Raw genomic sequence first — 15,786 nt, forward strand, 5'->3', positions numbered from 1 at the left:
CTTTCATTAATACATTTTGTGGATAGGTATCTAAGTTCTCGTATTTTTGCCCCTCTTATTGAAGACTCGAAATTATTTAGTTTTTGTATAAATTAGGTCTTTGACCTTTGTTTCAATTTTACTGAATACTGATATTAGGGTATGTTTACAAAAACACAATCTGACTAATTGACTCCTAAGTAGATCGTTTTAATGGTTGTAGTTAATAGATGACATATTGGAATTTTAGTTAATAGCATATTCAATGAAATCTGACTACGGAGCACAGTAAAATACAGACATTGTGGAACAGCCTAGACGAAGATAGATGTATTGTTTATATTGCTATTTCATACACACCGGAAGGTGTCTAATGCAAGTTGCTCGGCGCGTTTCGTCATACGACCGTCCACTTTACACGGAACAGTCCCTAGATAGACACCTTACGTGATTAGAGGTCAAGATATATTAGCTACCAGGATAGCAGCAAGCTGATCTAGGACACCAATCACGAGGTTGCTGAGCCCTTTACGAAATTCAAATCATATGTTTTTGTCATTTCGTGTAAACTTAGTATGGGTTTTTGAAATTATGGAGTCCTAGTATATTAACTTAATACTCACTTATATAGAGGGAAATCTGCCATATTTATTTCTTCGATATAATTAAGGATCTGGGCAAGAAACAAATTATTGAAATAATTTTAATTCCTTGCTAGTATTAAATAAATTACATTTAATATTTGATGGACACTAGAACGTGCATAGTACATGCACGTCTGGTTACTGGTACTGCATAAGATTATCTCAAGTAGTATTAATTAACGTATAGGGTTGTAGGTAATTTTGCACACGTATCAAGCGTCCACACTTGTTGTAAAAGTGCACGCAATTATCTCTACAGTCATACTACTGAGTAATGAGATAAACTATTAAAAAACAGTAGGTCAATACAAACGCATCAGTTATGTAACGAATGCTCTACACCAATCAAATAAACTTATTATCAAACCGTTAATAATTATCGGTAATCCAATTAAAGAATGAATTTCATGCAATTAAAACTGCAATGTATATTTAAAATATTATAAAAAAACAGATTTTTCCAATCAATATTTAATATCAATTTAATAATCCGGGGCAAATATACTTTATTGATATAAAGATATTATAAGAATGCTTATTTTAAAATCTGAATAAAATTCTATATTATCTTAGCAGTGAATGCGTGTGCGCAGCTAGTAAATAAAACCGCATAGCGCGTGCGTACACCGCATTTGCTCAGCAAACGTCGCCCAGTGAGGTCGTGAACTGACGTCACGAAAACTTTCAGTTGTTTACAATTTTACATCGAGTGAGTTTTGTTGTTATACCAGTGAATAATTAAAATTATAAGGTACGTTTAATATTATGCTTCATTTTTTAAAAGTTACCAGGGTAAAGTAATGTTTTTTTAAGGAAATATTTAGACTAGATTAGAATACAATATTCTTTATTATATAGGTACCTTATAAGTGTAAAGGTACAATGGCGGTGTTATCGCTATATCTATAAATGTGAAATTAAGTAGTACAAGAGCTTTTAAGGGAGGATTGCCGATAAAGAAAATAGCGAACTGGATTCAAACCTGCGACCTAAATTGTTTTAACTCAGTGCAAACGAAAATAGTTGGTAATCTTCATTCAGGAGAGATTCGGAGGAGGCTTATAGGTTTCTTTCCCACGTAAATTAAAAAGTCAACATTCACTATATGGATTCAAACCTCCTTCGTTACGTAGTACCGTAACCTTGTTCATCGATGCATAAGCCTCTTGGTAATTATAATCTAAGAAAAACAAATTACCTTATTATAATTATTATCAGAAGACTAAAGCTCACTTTATGTTATGTTTTCGTTTATTTTAATTAATTGCCGTTTAAATTAGAACTTAAGTATTAATTATATGTCTCATCCAAACAATCCGATATCACATTAAAACAGAGTTATCACATCCATCGTTAATAGTTAATATCTTTCTTCTTAGCTTACATCTGAGATTAAACCAGTATTATTAACAAAGACCTTTTTAAACAAGGTTTTCAGTTTTTTTTCTTTTCGTGGATAGAAATTAGACTAGCCCAAATTCGATGGAGTTGCCTTGCTTAATTGCGAAGCTCCTTTACGACAATTATATTTGGAATATTCTGGACCCCGATTCTGCTATTTACAACGGCTTATAAATGAATATCAATTGGATTAAATTAGAATTGATTCCTATTCCCTTAAGCATTATGCCAACACAATAATTGGAAATTCATTGTATTGAGCGTGAGTGTACCGTCCCATATTAAATTTTATTGTGCAGGAAAAATGCGAGAAAGGCAGAGAGGAAAAATGAGAGATTACGAATAGTATCATTTTAAAACAATTTTCATTCATTCATCGGTCATTGTAAATAGCAGAATTAGGGCCCAGGCATGCATTCAAATTTCGTCTCAATCTGCAAACCTCTGCATTACAGACAAAGGGACATTAATAAAAAATTGTTAATAGAATTCAATGTTAATGGTTAGACTTAAGTTACCTAAAATAATCGCACGCATATTTTGTTTGTCCGGGAAATGGGTCGAATGCGGCGATCGAGGGAAATCGATATCAATAACATTTTAGTATAACATAGTTGTAATTAACAAGTTAATCGTGCTAATAACGGTATCATCGTTATGAGATTATCAGGGTCCACCACTAACATAGGCCTCCCTCAGAGTGCGCCACAACACTGGACCTCCACTTGCCACATCCAGTCTGAACCAGCTAGCTCTGTTTGCCAAAACCATGTTACCTTATTTCAAGCTTGCCTGTCTCAATAATGCCAGACCGTTCAATATCTTTTTCACGAAAAGAGGTTATATTTCGATGGCATCGCATAAATAACAGTGTTATTAATCCAAATAAACTTCATTTTTTGAATGGATCTGATATGATTTATATACTTTTTATTATTACTCACTCTTTTGATGTCACGGCCATAGATGGCCACATTAAATATTTACGAATATGTAAAAAAAACTGTAGGTATTCAGTTGAAATATTATCTAATTGAAATTCGTGTTTATTTTAAGATAATTGGCCACATTATCAATCCTACAGATAGGGCATTGACTTGTCCCCTTTCGCTCACCTAAGATTGTACGTGCCTAGAACCTATTTCGCCAATAGATCAAAGAGCAATAACTTCAATTTGTTAACAAATGTTACACGATCTTGCTTTTAAACGAAAATAACGAGTAAATGTTGCCAGATAAAGTTGAATTTAGATTGAGCATGCGAACATTATTGATAGAAACTTAAGAAACAAATGATTCCTTGTGCGATATGAATCTGGCAAGCCTTAAGAAGTTTAATTTAACTAAATCGAAAGTGATAGAAAAAGTAAACGTAACAGCTGTTGATGATGCACGAGTTATTGCAACATTGTAACTTATGAAACACGTGCTTATTAGCGCTCAAGCTGAGGACAGCTGATATGCACTTCATAATAATTATTTTGTCATACTATATTGCGATAGCATAGAAAGTAAGAAAGTTTAAGATTCAATTTAAATCAATCCATAATAGTCCCAATGAACGATCAAATTAACGATTTAAACAACATTGTTTGAATAATTATTTTAATACCATAATTAAAACAATTGCTATGCAGATATGTTGCCATAACTTTGATCTTAATTGAACGTCGATATTTCAGCCACACACAGCTGTATAATCTTTGTAGTATGCTATAATTATCCGAACTTAACCAGTTCGATTCAGCCCTTATCTAAACAAGCTCACACACTTTTCAATGAACTTTTACCCATCAGACAATAATTAGTTCAGTGATAATCAACTTGGTGACATATCAATTAATGTAGCGTTCCGTCGATCTGGAACCGGTCCAATGTAGACGCATCAAGTACGGAGCCAATATCTGATGTCAGAGTAAATTTATAATCACGCATATTTATTGATTTTTGACAGTAAGGTTTCCATCACTCAGATATAAGTTGTTCAGTGCCCTAAGAAGGGATATCGACTTTGTGTATGTATATTCTTCATACCATAAGTGATTTAGACTAGGAAAGCAGTAATGCAGAAGTGCTTGTGTGCCAAAAATGGATATTATTTAATTAAGCTACGTCAGAAGATTGTTTAATAAGCGTCATAGATATAGTACATAATGTTATTTATTCTCAGAAACATTGAACAAACAAGATCTTTCCGTTCGTCTTGCATATATAAGTGCAATGCATTTATCTGACCTTATGGAGACAATCCCTTCCTTGATGCCTTTATTGGGATGACTGACGATGTTGTTATAAGTGTTCTCGCATCGGAAGCACGGAACATTTTTTTATTATTTCCGCTTAATTTGCATTCATCATCATAAGATTGTAAATATTTAGCAAAAGACTGACTTTCATTAATACATTTTGTGGATAGGTATCTAAGTTCTCGTATTTTTGCCCCTCTTATTGAAGACTCGAAATTATTTAGTTTTTGTATAAATTAGGTCTTTGACCTTTGTTTCAATTTTACTGAATACTGATATTAGGGTATGTTTACAAAAACACAATCTGACTAATTGACTCCTAAGTAGATCGTTTTAATGGTTGTAGTTAATTATAATATGAGTTCAAATGAGTTTACTGAGCAAAATAGTTTATAAAATATTGTTTTATTACTCTGATAGGTTGAGCTCGCGAAATATGATAAAGTAATTAATTCCTTCCCAGTGATAATTTATCATTAGTTTTTGCATCACTGTCTGACCGAAGTCTGTTCACACGATTTATTCTGATATCGTTACATATCGAATAATACAAATAGAAAGGATTTTTTTAAATATAAAAACCATCATTTTTTAATTATATTTTTATTATACTTCCGTTTCATAAATTTTATATTTGTTACACATTTTCATTTTGCGTGACATGATACGTTATCTACACGCAAAGAAAGTAAGAAAATATAGTCATTTCCACTTTCCTAAGTACCAGGGCGTCATAAGATAGAGGAACTAAAAACTTTCTCCTCTCCCGTTTCAGCTATGGCTCGTGCATGCGTCATCGGAGCCGGCGCCGCTGGTTTGTGCACCGCTCGCCACCTGCTTGAGGAGCCCTGCGTCAGCCAGGTAGACATCTTGGAACAAGCGCCGCAGCTCGGGGGCACCTGGGTATACACCGAAAACGTTGGCTACGATGACTTTGGACTTCCTATTCATACAAGCATGTACAAAAGTTTGAGGTAAGAAGATACTGTAACACTAGTTCATTTTAGGATTTAAAATTATACGTTTAAAAACGTCCGTTTATATTAATAAGTACCATAAAAGCCATCTGAATAAAGCCAACATAAAAGAATAAGACCTTATTAGTTGAGCACTTTGCTCTACATTCTCACATAACAAGTATTTACAGCTAATTCATTATAGTGCTGAATCTTTATCGGGTATTCTGAAACAAGATGAATAAAGAAAAAAGGAGTGTCAATCTAACATTGAGATAGTTTTGTATTAACTGAGTCAATCTAAAATCTAATCTTTTCTAATCCAAAATTTAAATGATGTCACATTTAAGCTTTGTTTACAATTAATTAAGATTAATATGAAGAAGTATATATTGAGTTTTACTAACAAACTTTGTCATTTAATTCTCTGTCTTAATATGTATGTTCATGTACACCTACGTATGTATTGCCCGATAAAAGTAAGTAATCGATATATTTTTAACATTATTTATTTATTTTTGTTTACGACACCATAGTAACAACAATATTCCACAGTCGCCACGCTATCGAGGGTCGGAGGCTATCAGGGTAACATAAGTTACTCGGAGATATTTTACAAGCATTTTGTACATTCTAGAAATGTGTTTAGACGCGTGATTAGGTTAGCTCGCTCTATTTTACTATGATATTAGTAAGTTAGAAAATACCGTAGAAAATCTGTAAGGTTATGAAAAGCAGGCACTATTTCAAGCAGGCCTTTTTAAAGAACTTATGGATTTTAAATATTAATTACCCTTTTCTCATTTCATAATTTAAGTAGTTCCCTCACTTTCATAATCTCATTCTTAAGGAGAAGAACCGGCAAGAAACTCCAAATAGATTTTTAGAAATTCGTACTGAACAGAGATTTAATTTAACCGGGTTTTTTTTTATTCCCGTAAAAATGTCGACGACGCAGGTGTAAAAAAAAACAATATTCAAGTTAAATAGTGATGATATGCCTATCTAACATAAAGAAAAAACTATTTTATTTCATTCAATTGCACGTACTTTTATCATCCATTACGTACATAAATGAGTATTTTATACCAGGGTAGAGTGCAGTCGTAAGAGGTATTTTTATTGTTCTGTAAATATCCTCGGAGTTATCAATTGATTTATAATTCCACGTAGTTCAAGGTAGCGATCCATAACTGTTTTATGGATCACTATGTACTTCATTAATTGTTATATTATGGAAGATAATGCGACAAACAACAACGGGTCAACAGTTTAAAAATCGATCGAGAACAATAATAACTATCTTTAGCTATATAATTTATGTAATAATACTATACTCAATCAAATAAGTAGATCAAAAACTTTGATTTGAAATAGAGAATACTTACCGATTCTACCGACATTGATAGACTAATTCGCTTTAAAGTCCTGCACTCCTAGTAAAAATGCAAAAATAAATTGTTATTTCATTTTTAGGACTAATCTCCCGAAGGAAATCATGGGATTCCCGGACTTCCCAGTACCTGAAAGCGACAAGTCTTACCTACCAGCTAAAGATATGCTGGCCTTCTTACAGCTGTATGCTGACAGACATGGTGTCACGGAAAAGATAAGGGTAAGATACTTAGAGGTACTTAATCAGATGGAATAATAAACACTAGGGATCATAATAAGTATTCTATAAAGCTGAAAAAAGTTTCTATTTTCTAAGCATTGTTTTTAAATTATTGCAAAACGAGTAGAGTAAATGTATAATAATAATATGGCACCAAAAAATCGAAAGAAATAATTAAGGAAGTCATGTTTATTTAGTTCAGCCACCACGTGCAGCTAGTGATTCCCAAGCAAGGACCTTCTGGAGAACTCTGGGATGTGACCTTCAAGAACATGACCACTGGAGTCACGGAGACGAAGGAGTACGACTACGTGTTCGTCTGCAACGGCCATTATAACACGCCCTTCATACCACACATACCAGGGCTGAAGGAATTCCAAGGTAAATTCTAAAAAAATGTATAGAATTGATTTTACTCGGATATTTAGAATATAGAACTTTCCACCAAATTCCCCACATTATTCGACCTAAAATATTTATGTTATATTCAGTAAATGCAAGTACAGTATAACCCGTTTAATACGATCACGCTTAATACGATTTCTCGCATAATACGCCGCTTTACGCCAGTCCCTGCAACTTGAGACATATTTTCATACATTTCTTAACGCTTAATACGATTCGTCATCCCGTTTAATACGTCCGCGCTCAGGCCATAGGCCCGCACTCGAGGCCAGCCGAGAGCGCTTTAACGGCGAGGGCGAGCCGAGCCCCTTTGTTTTAAGAAAGCAGGTTTCAGAAATAACGTGGTTGACGTCGTGTTGGAAGAAGAAGAACCCGAGATACTGCAGGGTTTTCCTGGATATTCTTCCATTGATGACAATGTAGCACCGTACGAAATTCAATCAATTGAAGATCTTATTGAGAATGTGAATAACACACAAAACGAGGCCCATATAAGTGATAATGATGAAGACGAAGATGAGTCAACTCCGGTTTTGTCAAACGCCCAGGCATTATCAGCTGTTAATGATTTAAGACGCGTTGCTTCTTTGGATCAAAGTGAAGACGCACTGCAAAAGTTGAATTATGTTGAAAATCTTTTAATTGCTAATGCATCAAAATCTTTCTGTCAAACCAAAATAAGTGATTATTTTAAATAATGTATTGAATGTACATATGTAATTTAAAATAATAAGAACAAAATACATAATAATATGTAGTACGTTCGTTTTATTTTCCCTATCCCGCATAATACGCTTTCTCGCTTAAGACGCGTTTTTGGTGGGGTCCCTGAGAAATCGTCTTAAGCGGGTTTTACTGTATTATGATATCATGAAGGCATTTATATTTAACTAACACAAAATTATTATTAAACAGCCAATGAGACTTTAGTTAAATATTTTGTCCAATTATATAAATTGTTTAAAATCATAATGTCTCACGTATGTTTTTGTGTATCGGCTTTCTTTTCTCACGACTGGGTTCTTACTCGTAGGTGACGTCATGCATAGTCACGACTACAGGGTACCGGAAGTGTTTTCTGACAAACGGGTCCTAGTCATTGGTGCCGGACCTTCTGGCATGGACATCGCTTTGGAGCTCACCAGCGTCTCCAAAAAAGTGATCCTGAGTCACCATCTTAAAGAACATCCCCGGACCGTGTTCCCTGAGAACTTGGAACAGAAACCAGATGTGGAGAGGCTTGATGGTACTAAGGCATGCTTCCAGGATGGCAGCGAAGAGGAAATTGATGTAGTGTTCTTATGTACTGGTGAGTACGAACCATTATGTCTTTATTTTAAAACGTTTTAGCACAAAACGACTTTTTTGTAATTGTCAGTTTCAATTATCAAAGGTAGTCATAGAACCGACAAGCGTGTTGATCTATATCAGAAAGTAGCAAGTTCTAACTAAAAGCAAGCTCACGAACAATACTGATTTCAATCCTAGGTTACCTGTACAACTTCCCATTCCTCCACGAGTCGTGCGGCATCGTGGTAGAGGAGAACTGCGTGGAGCCGCTCTACAAGCACATCGTGAACATGAAACACCCCTCCATGTGCTTCATCGGGGTGCCCTACTACGTCTGTGCCTTCTCCATGTTCGATCTACAGGTACCTGCTATTGCATAGCATCAACATTTTCCAGATACTCCTTAGGAGAAGTAGTTAGGTCAGGTTACTTGGTACACGCATCGTAGCTAGTTTATAGATCTACCCGCTACAAATCGATAATGATTCTACAGAAGCATAAAACGGGATCAAAACTATCCTATGTGTTAATCCAACTATCTGACTAGCAAGTTTCGTCTAAATTCGTTCAGTAGTTTTTGGGTGACAGATTAACATCCATACATACAAACTTTCACGTTTTATATAAAAGTCCTTCTTTCTGCTGCAATATTGGAGACAATTAATTATGATAACATATTGTCAGACAAATAAACAAAACTACTGGATTCCATTTCAAAACAATCTCGCGCCATGTTTCAATAACATTTTGACTTGTGGATAGCGAAAACTATGAACCTACATAATTAATAATTAAGTATACTATATACTTTGTTAAAAATATTATTTTTTTGTTTGTAGGTTCGATACTACGTGCGCTCAATGAACGGAACCTTCAGACTGCCGAACCCTGAGCAGATGGCGGAACACTGGGAGCAGGAGAAGAGGGACCGTGCGGCTCGAGGGTTCACGAAGCGGCAAGCGCATATGATGGGACCAGACCAGGTAAATACATTATGACATACTTCGGAGTTCTGCAGTCCTAGTACTTGGTACTGGTCTGGACCGATATATACTTGTTTTGCGGTGTTGACTTTTGTGAGACGGATTCCTATTTGTTTTAATAACGATTTACTGCGTATCTATCGGTAGAGCTCAATTAGTTTCGGGCGAATCTGAACTCAATCATAAGTTGACAAAAATTTAAATTAATCAGTTTACAACTAATTCTAACAAAACAGCTGGCATTGAAGGTTGCGAGATCCAAGTAGGTTGGAAATGTAAGTAAGTAGATAATTACTTTTAAGTTCACCAAACTGAAAAAGTGAAAATACCTTGGTTTACAAGTAACCTACAATAAAACGGATCGAACTGCAATTCATTTTGGTATAGTACAAGTTAAATTATGTATCCACTGGAATTTTTAGTTAACAGAAAAGAAATACTCGTAAACAATTTATTCAATTGTTAAAAAAATCCAGTAAATTATACCTCTCATTATATTCATGAGCCTAAGATGACCATGATTGATTTTTAATTCTCGATTCTAAACACATTTACGACGTATCATGTCATAACTAACACAGCATTTGCGAATGTCCATTTACTTTTGGATGCCACGACTCTACAAGTTTCCGTGATTTTAATACTTGTTTACCTTAAAATTATTTCTGTAGACGATCTGTTCTTAGGCGCTGCTTTAAGAGTACTTACATCTGAGGAGATTGAGATACATACGTATACTTTTTTCAACCAATCTCATCAGAATATGAATTGGTTAATGTTAACAACCACACAAAACAACCTAGAAGAAACCCTTTTTATCTTTGGTTTGACTACATACATGTTGACAATTATGTCAACAGTATGTTATGTTGACTATGATGCTTTCATCACAGTTTAGAAAAAAGTTCTCAACAAAGCTTCTCCGATTTAGAACTTTGTCCCCATTTAGACTATAAAAGGACTGGGTTTTTTCCCTTCAATTCAAGAGGATAAATTTTATTTCGGAAAAACCTCGAATGAATCTATTTACCTATTAGTATTAACCCACTTATACACACATATATGTATATTATGTCGTGGCATCCAGAAGCTTACCTAACCCATGTACATGAGTTCAACCACAATATAGGCTGAGTACTACGTCTCGCTGGCCGAGGAGGCTGGCACCGCGCCGCTGCCGGCCGTCTTCACCAAGATTCACAACGACAGCAGTCAGAAATTCCTTGACAACCTCACCAAGTATAGAGACGATATCTATTGTGTGTTGGATGATGACAACTTTGTTTGTTACTAAGTAACATCCATTTTTGATATGATCGGGGAAATAAGTTACAGGCGCGAGAGAAATAAATATTTTTACTGATGTCATGCGGGAATATTGAGCAAGCGCCGTGAATTTAAATAATAATAAAAACATACTTCAAATTAAAAACGACTGAGCCAAACTTGATGAAATTTTTAAGCGACCAAATTTTTCCTTTAAAGAAAAAGAATCAACGAAATTCACCCACTCTGAACCTCTGAAGAAATAAAAAAATCAGATGAATTGAGAAGTTTTTGAACTCGGATAAAAATGAATTCGTATTTAATTGAAGCATTCCATGTTTACATATCAATTACAAGATTTATTGATTAATTAATCAATGGTTAATTAAACACATGTCATCAATATTATTATACTTGAAATTTAAGTTTTATTTCGACTTTTGTGCATAAAATTAAATGCAATTTAGTACATAAATACATACTCTAATAGATATAATATCATTTTGTAAATTAGCTTAGGTACATCACTATCATAATAAGCTTTTTTAAACATATATCCTCTTAAAATAAACTTCACATTTATAAAAATAGTTGGATATCATTTTTCATGAACATTTTGAGGTAATTTAGTTCCTAAGCAGTTATCATCGTAAATGTCAGTAGTCATATTTAATGTTACGTTTATTTTAATGTCGCGACAATAAATGTTGCTTGAATTAATTTGTTTATTTTTAGTTTAAAATGTTATTCTACTTTATAACAATATACACATAATGAAAGAGTAGAACAAGCTGACCTGTTTACTGAAAAAACACCAATTTAAGAAGAAAATAAAACAGTCAGTTCTCTGTATATGTATTTAAGTGTAGGGATAAAAATATCAACAAAACATGTAACTGTATATATCCCTTTTATTAAAATTAAGGAGTTTATTAGTTTTGTAATATTACGAAAGTAAATTATTCATGCGCTATGACCCAAACGCCATGTCTTAACATGACATTATTTCAGTTGTGGGGGAACGTGATAGAACACCACAATATTCCTTTTAGAAGTGGTCGCAGGCCATCAAATCCACACGAAACTATTTAGTCAGGATCGAAAATTTACAATCGACATTACATCGCATTTATTTCGTTATATCGGTTTAAATTACGTTACATTCAATAACAGTGCACTCTCCTTTTGTTGAGCTAGCCTTTCTTATACCTCACAGCTGGACAAGGGCCTAGGTACTCCAAATCCTTCCACAATAATTCATCCTACTACGTCGAAACAGGGCCCCGAATCTTCTTTTTACAATGGTCATAGCAAATTGCATTAAAATGACACTATTCGTATTCTCCTAAGCATTTTTTATTGAATATTTTAAAATTAATTGTATTGACGGCGACTGTTCCGCTGCGTACTGAATTTCCAATTATTGTTTTGGCAAAATGCTTAGGAAAGTGTGTGATTACGTGTTAAATTGAATTCAATATCCATTCATTTATCGGCCATTGTAAATAGCGGAATTCGGGTCCAGTCAGCTGTATACGAGCATAGTATCCTGCCTCCTTCACTCCTTCTTATCTTATATCATAAGCGTTGATAGCCCAAGTAACTGGGTTTAGGAGTTCAGATAGACAGTCGCTCCTTGTAAAACATTGGTACTTAGCTGAATCCGGATAGACTAAAAGCCAAACATAGTTGAGAAAAGGCTAGGCGCAAAGATGATGATGATGTCATATGCGTTAATGGTGTCATTTAAGGTTATAATTTTTGATTTGTGTGCATAAGGTGCAGGCTATATCCCAACGCAGACAAACTACCAAAGTACACTTTTTCAAAGATGTACTTTCTCAATCCTCGTAAGACAACGATAACGTAACGGTGATGGAAAACATCCTTCATCCATCCAAACCTTGATTCCAATAATTGAAATCTGGATGCGCAAAGTCGTGTGACCTATTGTGATGATCAATGCTTAGGTAAACCTTTCCTATATGGAAGGCCTGTTTTTTTTGTTTTTTTCAAATCACTTCGATCAATTCAAGATGATGCCTCTTGCCTTTAAATCATAAATCGATCTACTTATGACTAATTCCTTCGTGTTCAAAAAGTCACAAAACTACCAAGGAAGTCCTCTTATTATAACTACTTACTAAATGGGGCCCTCGTTGACTCATTAAAAAGGTGCAATCTTGTCCCGGGTTTATTCTGATATTTGTATCGTTTGATTATGATATTCTTATATTTTGAGAATATTATTCAAGTGTACAGCTGCAGTATTTCGCCATCGGTTTAAGTTTCATTGAAATTTACATAACTACTAGTGGCCTTAAATTATAAGCCTACTTACTTGAATATTCATTTAACTATTAAATAAACATTTTGGTCCCCGTACAACCTAAATTACAGAGTTCTTTTCTATCCATTCAATGCTACGATAAATTAACCTGTGTTCTTTGGAATCATCAGTAGCCTTGTTCTCAAGTGTCTGATTTTGTAAAGAACCGATAAGAGACATTTTATAACAATATTTTTCGAAAGCACTTAGACAAGTGTTCCGTGGTCAGTGGTCACAGATAACCCAGATTTGATTGTCACATTTATTAATTAATAAATATATTATTTAAGTCTTAAACTTCATGTTTGAACTTTAACTACAAGCATATTATTATGTATTCATATTATAAATTAAGCACAGTATTATATCGCTACAATAACAATAACTCACCTATTTATTTATAAGGGTGACCCGATTATCAATAAAAAACAAATAAATCCATATTTTATTTGTAGAAATACATAACAATATTTTAAATACAAGTACCAGGCGAGCAGAAACCGCAAGAGATTGCAAATATTGAGTTCAATTACTGTACACTGAGCGCTACGTCTTGATACTATCACTGGTTGTTTAACACTGACGCGCGCGCAGTTTGCTAAAGTTGAATTAGCGCATGTGTATGCACTGTTCAGCCTAGTTGGAGGTTATCGAATGTTTACCTTGGCTCGATACGCGCGCCGATTGTCGGCATCCTTCCTGAGCAGAATCAAAACAAGGAGCTAACTAGCCAACATTGCAGTGAACTTCCCTTGAAACGTCTATTTATTATTGTTTATAGCTTTTCCTTTACTGTGGCGGCCTTTTCCGAGTAAACAAGTTGCATTACAATTTAAAAAAATAGACAAACAATGACTAAATATTCGACTCGAACAAGAAATAATTCATTCAATAACTTTTCTCTTTTTATTTTTTTGTCTACTTTGTAATAGCATAGCTCTGTAACGGAATAGATAAGTAATTATGTATATTCTGTGTAGGTATATATTAAGGTCGATAGCATAGGACTCACAAGGATCTTTTTGTATTAACAGGGTGATAGCATAGAATAACTATTTGTTATTCAACACAAAAGTCAATAACCGCAGATGTCATTTATTTAACCTATCAATAAACTATTTTACATATCTAGCGCATATATCGTCTACTACCCTCTTTATGTTTACTTTGTATTTTTTGTTACAGGAAAAATACTACGCCTCATTAGCAACAGAAGCGAAGACCAAGACTCTTCCGTCCGTTATGACTAAGATTAGGGACGAGAGCTCGATCCGTTTCCTGCACAACCTCAAGCACTACCGGCAAGACGTGTACAAGATCATCGACGACGATACCTACGAGATCATCAGTAATGGGAAGAGGGAAGTCATTTGTTGAGCCTCAACGGACAACTTACTTAATTAGTTCTAAGGTTTAGTTCTAGCTCTACACTTAACTCGAATATACATAGGTACTTCTGTAGTTATGACAGCCTGGTAGCTAAGGTAAAATCTTTTTTGTGTCTAAAATTGGATTTTTCAATGTTTTCCTGTTTTAGCTTGTATTTATTTTATAATGTTATTTTCAGACATGTATTAATTACCATCATACGAATAATAAAGTCTGATATGGTTATAAGTTGTTTCAATAAAACACAAAAATTCAGCCAAAAATATTTTATTTAAGCGTATTTATAATCTTTATATTATCAATGCTGATATATTATTAATCTTTAATTCTAATATTTTTATGGCTTTCCCCATTCTATTACACACTAAATTGTGTGGAGTGATTCAAGTAACTTACAGCAGTCTTGTAAGAGGGGATATACTACAAATATCGTGAATCCCCCCTTCAGCCTGCTATAAGTTGATAAGAATGACCACTGTGTTAGTACCTACACGTACACTGGGCCGAGCCAAATATCTTTCATCAACAAGTTTGTACTTATTGTAATAATAACTTCGCTTCACATACTTAAAGATTTAAAAATAAAAATGTTATTTTACGATTATTATAAAAATACCACATTTTCAATATTGTTACCGAAATTCGCACTTTTGTTTCTCTAATATATTTGTCTCAATTTTTGTCACCAATACATCTTTTTTTCAGTGTGTAAAATAATATCGAAAAAAATCTTAACTTAAACTTAGAACGAAACTTACATCTATAACTAGTTATTTATTCGTTAACAAAGTACGACGCACGCCATAATATATAGTTGTGATTCAAAATAAACTGGGAGACTTCTACCTACAATCGTAATTAACTGCCATCATGCATAATAGTTTGGCCTCGTGCTCCAACAGAACCATCGCACTGCATCACAAAGTATACAACATCACTTGACTACAAGATTTGTAACATTCCGTAACATGCGTGTTTCCACTCTAAGGCTGATCATTTCCAACATTTTCTTACAAACTTCCCTTGCCGCTCGTACAAAACCTACCCTACTCCTTCCCGCTCGACCTACCTACATCCCTGTCTTTTCAGTCCCTCCATCAAGATATGAATAAAAAGGATCAAAAGAAGGGTTCAATCATACCCTGTCGAAATAATATAGTTATGCACTAATTAAAATACATGTTATAGTAGAATTTTACAGTAAAATGGCAACGTTTTAGGAGTACAAGCAGATGAAATGAAAAGTCCGAACGAACTGTAATATTACATACCAACTAGATTCC

General features: G+C 34.2%; 1 protein-coding gene across 2 annotated transcripts; it reads left to right on the top strand.

Moving 5' to 3' along the window:
- Positions 1-1,245: 1,245 nt before the first annotated feature.
- Positions 1,246-14,758, top strand: LOC113494838 (senecionine N-oxygenase). Of its 2 annotated transcripts, none has more exons than XM_026873335.1 (8): positions 1,246-1,374; positions 5,046-5,244; positions 6,703-6,841; positions 7,039-7,222; positions 8,280-8,555; positions 8,735-8,898; positions 9,376-9,519; positions 14,300-14,758. In XM_026873335.1, exons 2-8 carry the CDS (start codon positions 5,048-5,050, stop codon positions 14,489-14,491), a joined length of 1,296 nt encoding a protein of 431 aa, XP_026729136.1. In that variant the 5' UTR covers positions 1,246-1,374; positions 5,046-5,047; the 3' UTR covers positions 14,492-14,758. The 2 variants fall into 2 exon arrangements, with proteins under 2 accessions (XP_026729136.1, XP_026729137.1); XM_026873336.1 differs by lacking the exon at positions 1,246-1,374 and adding an exon at positions 3,628-4,039.
- Positions 14,759-15,786: the final 1,028 nt, after the last annotated feature.

The sequence above is a fragment of the Trichoplusia ni genome, chromosome 6 (assembly GCF_003590095.1).
Source record: "Trichoplusia ni isolate ovarian cell line Hi5 chromosome 6, tn1, whole genome shotgun sequence".
Taxonomy (NCBI): Eukaryota; Metazoa; Arthropoda; class Insecta; order Lepidoptera; family Noctuidae; genus Trichoplusia; species Trichoplusia ni.

Excerpts from the sequence above, each read along its gene's own strand:
- LOC113494838 (XM_026873335.1), top strand. The coding sequence starts at position 5,048 with ATGGCTCGTGCATGCGTCATCGGAGCCGGCGCCGCTGGTTTGTGCACC. Across the intron at positions 7,223-8,279 it reads AGGGCTGAAGGAATTCCAAG|GTGACGTCATGCATAGTCAC; the intron begins GTAAATTCTAAA and ends TCTTACTCGTAG. Across the intron at positions 8,899-9,375 it reads TCTCCATGTTCGATCTACAG|GTTCGATACTACGTGCGCTC; the intron begins GTACCTGCTATT and ends TTTTGTTTGTAG.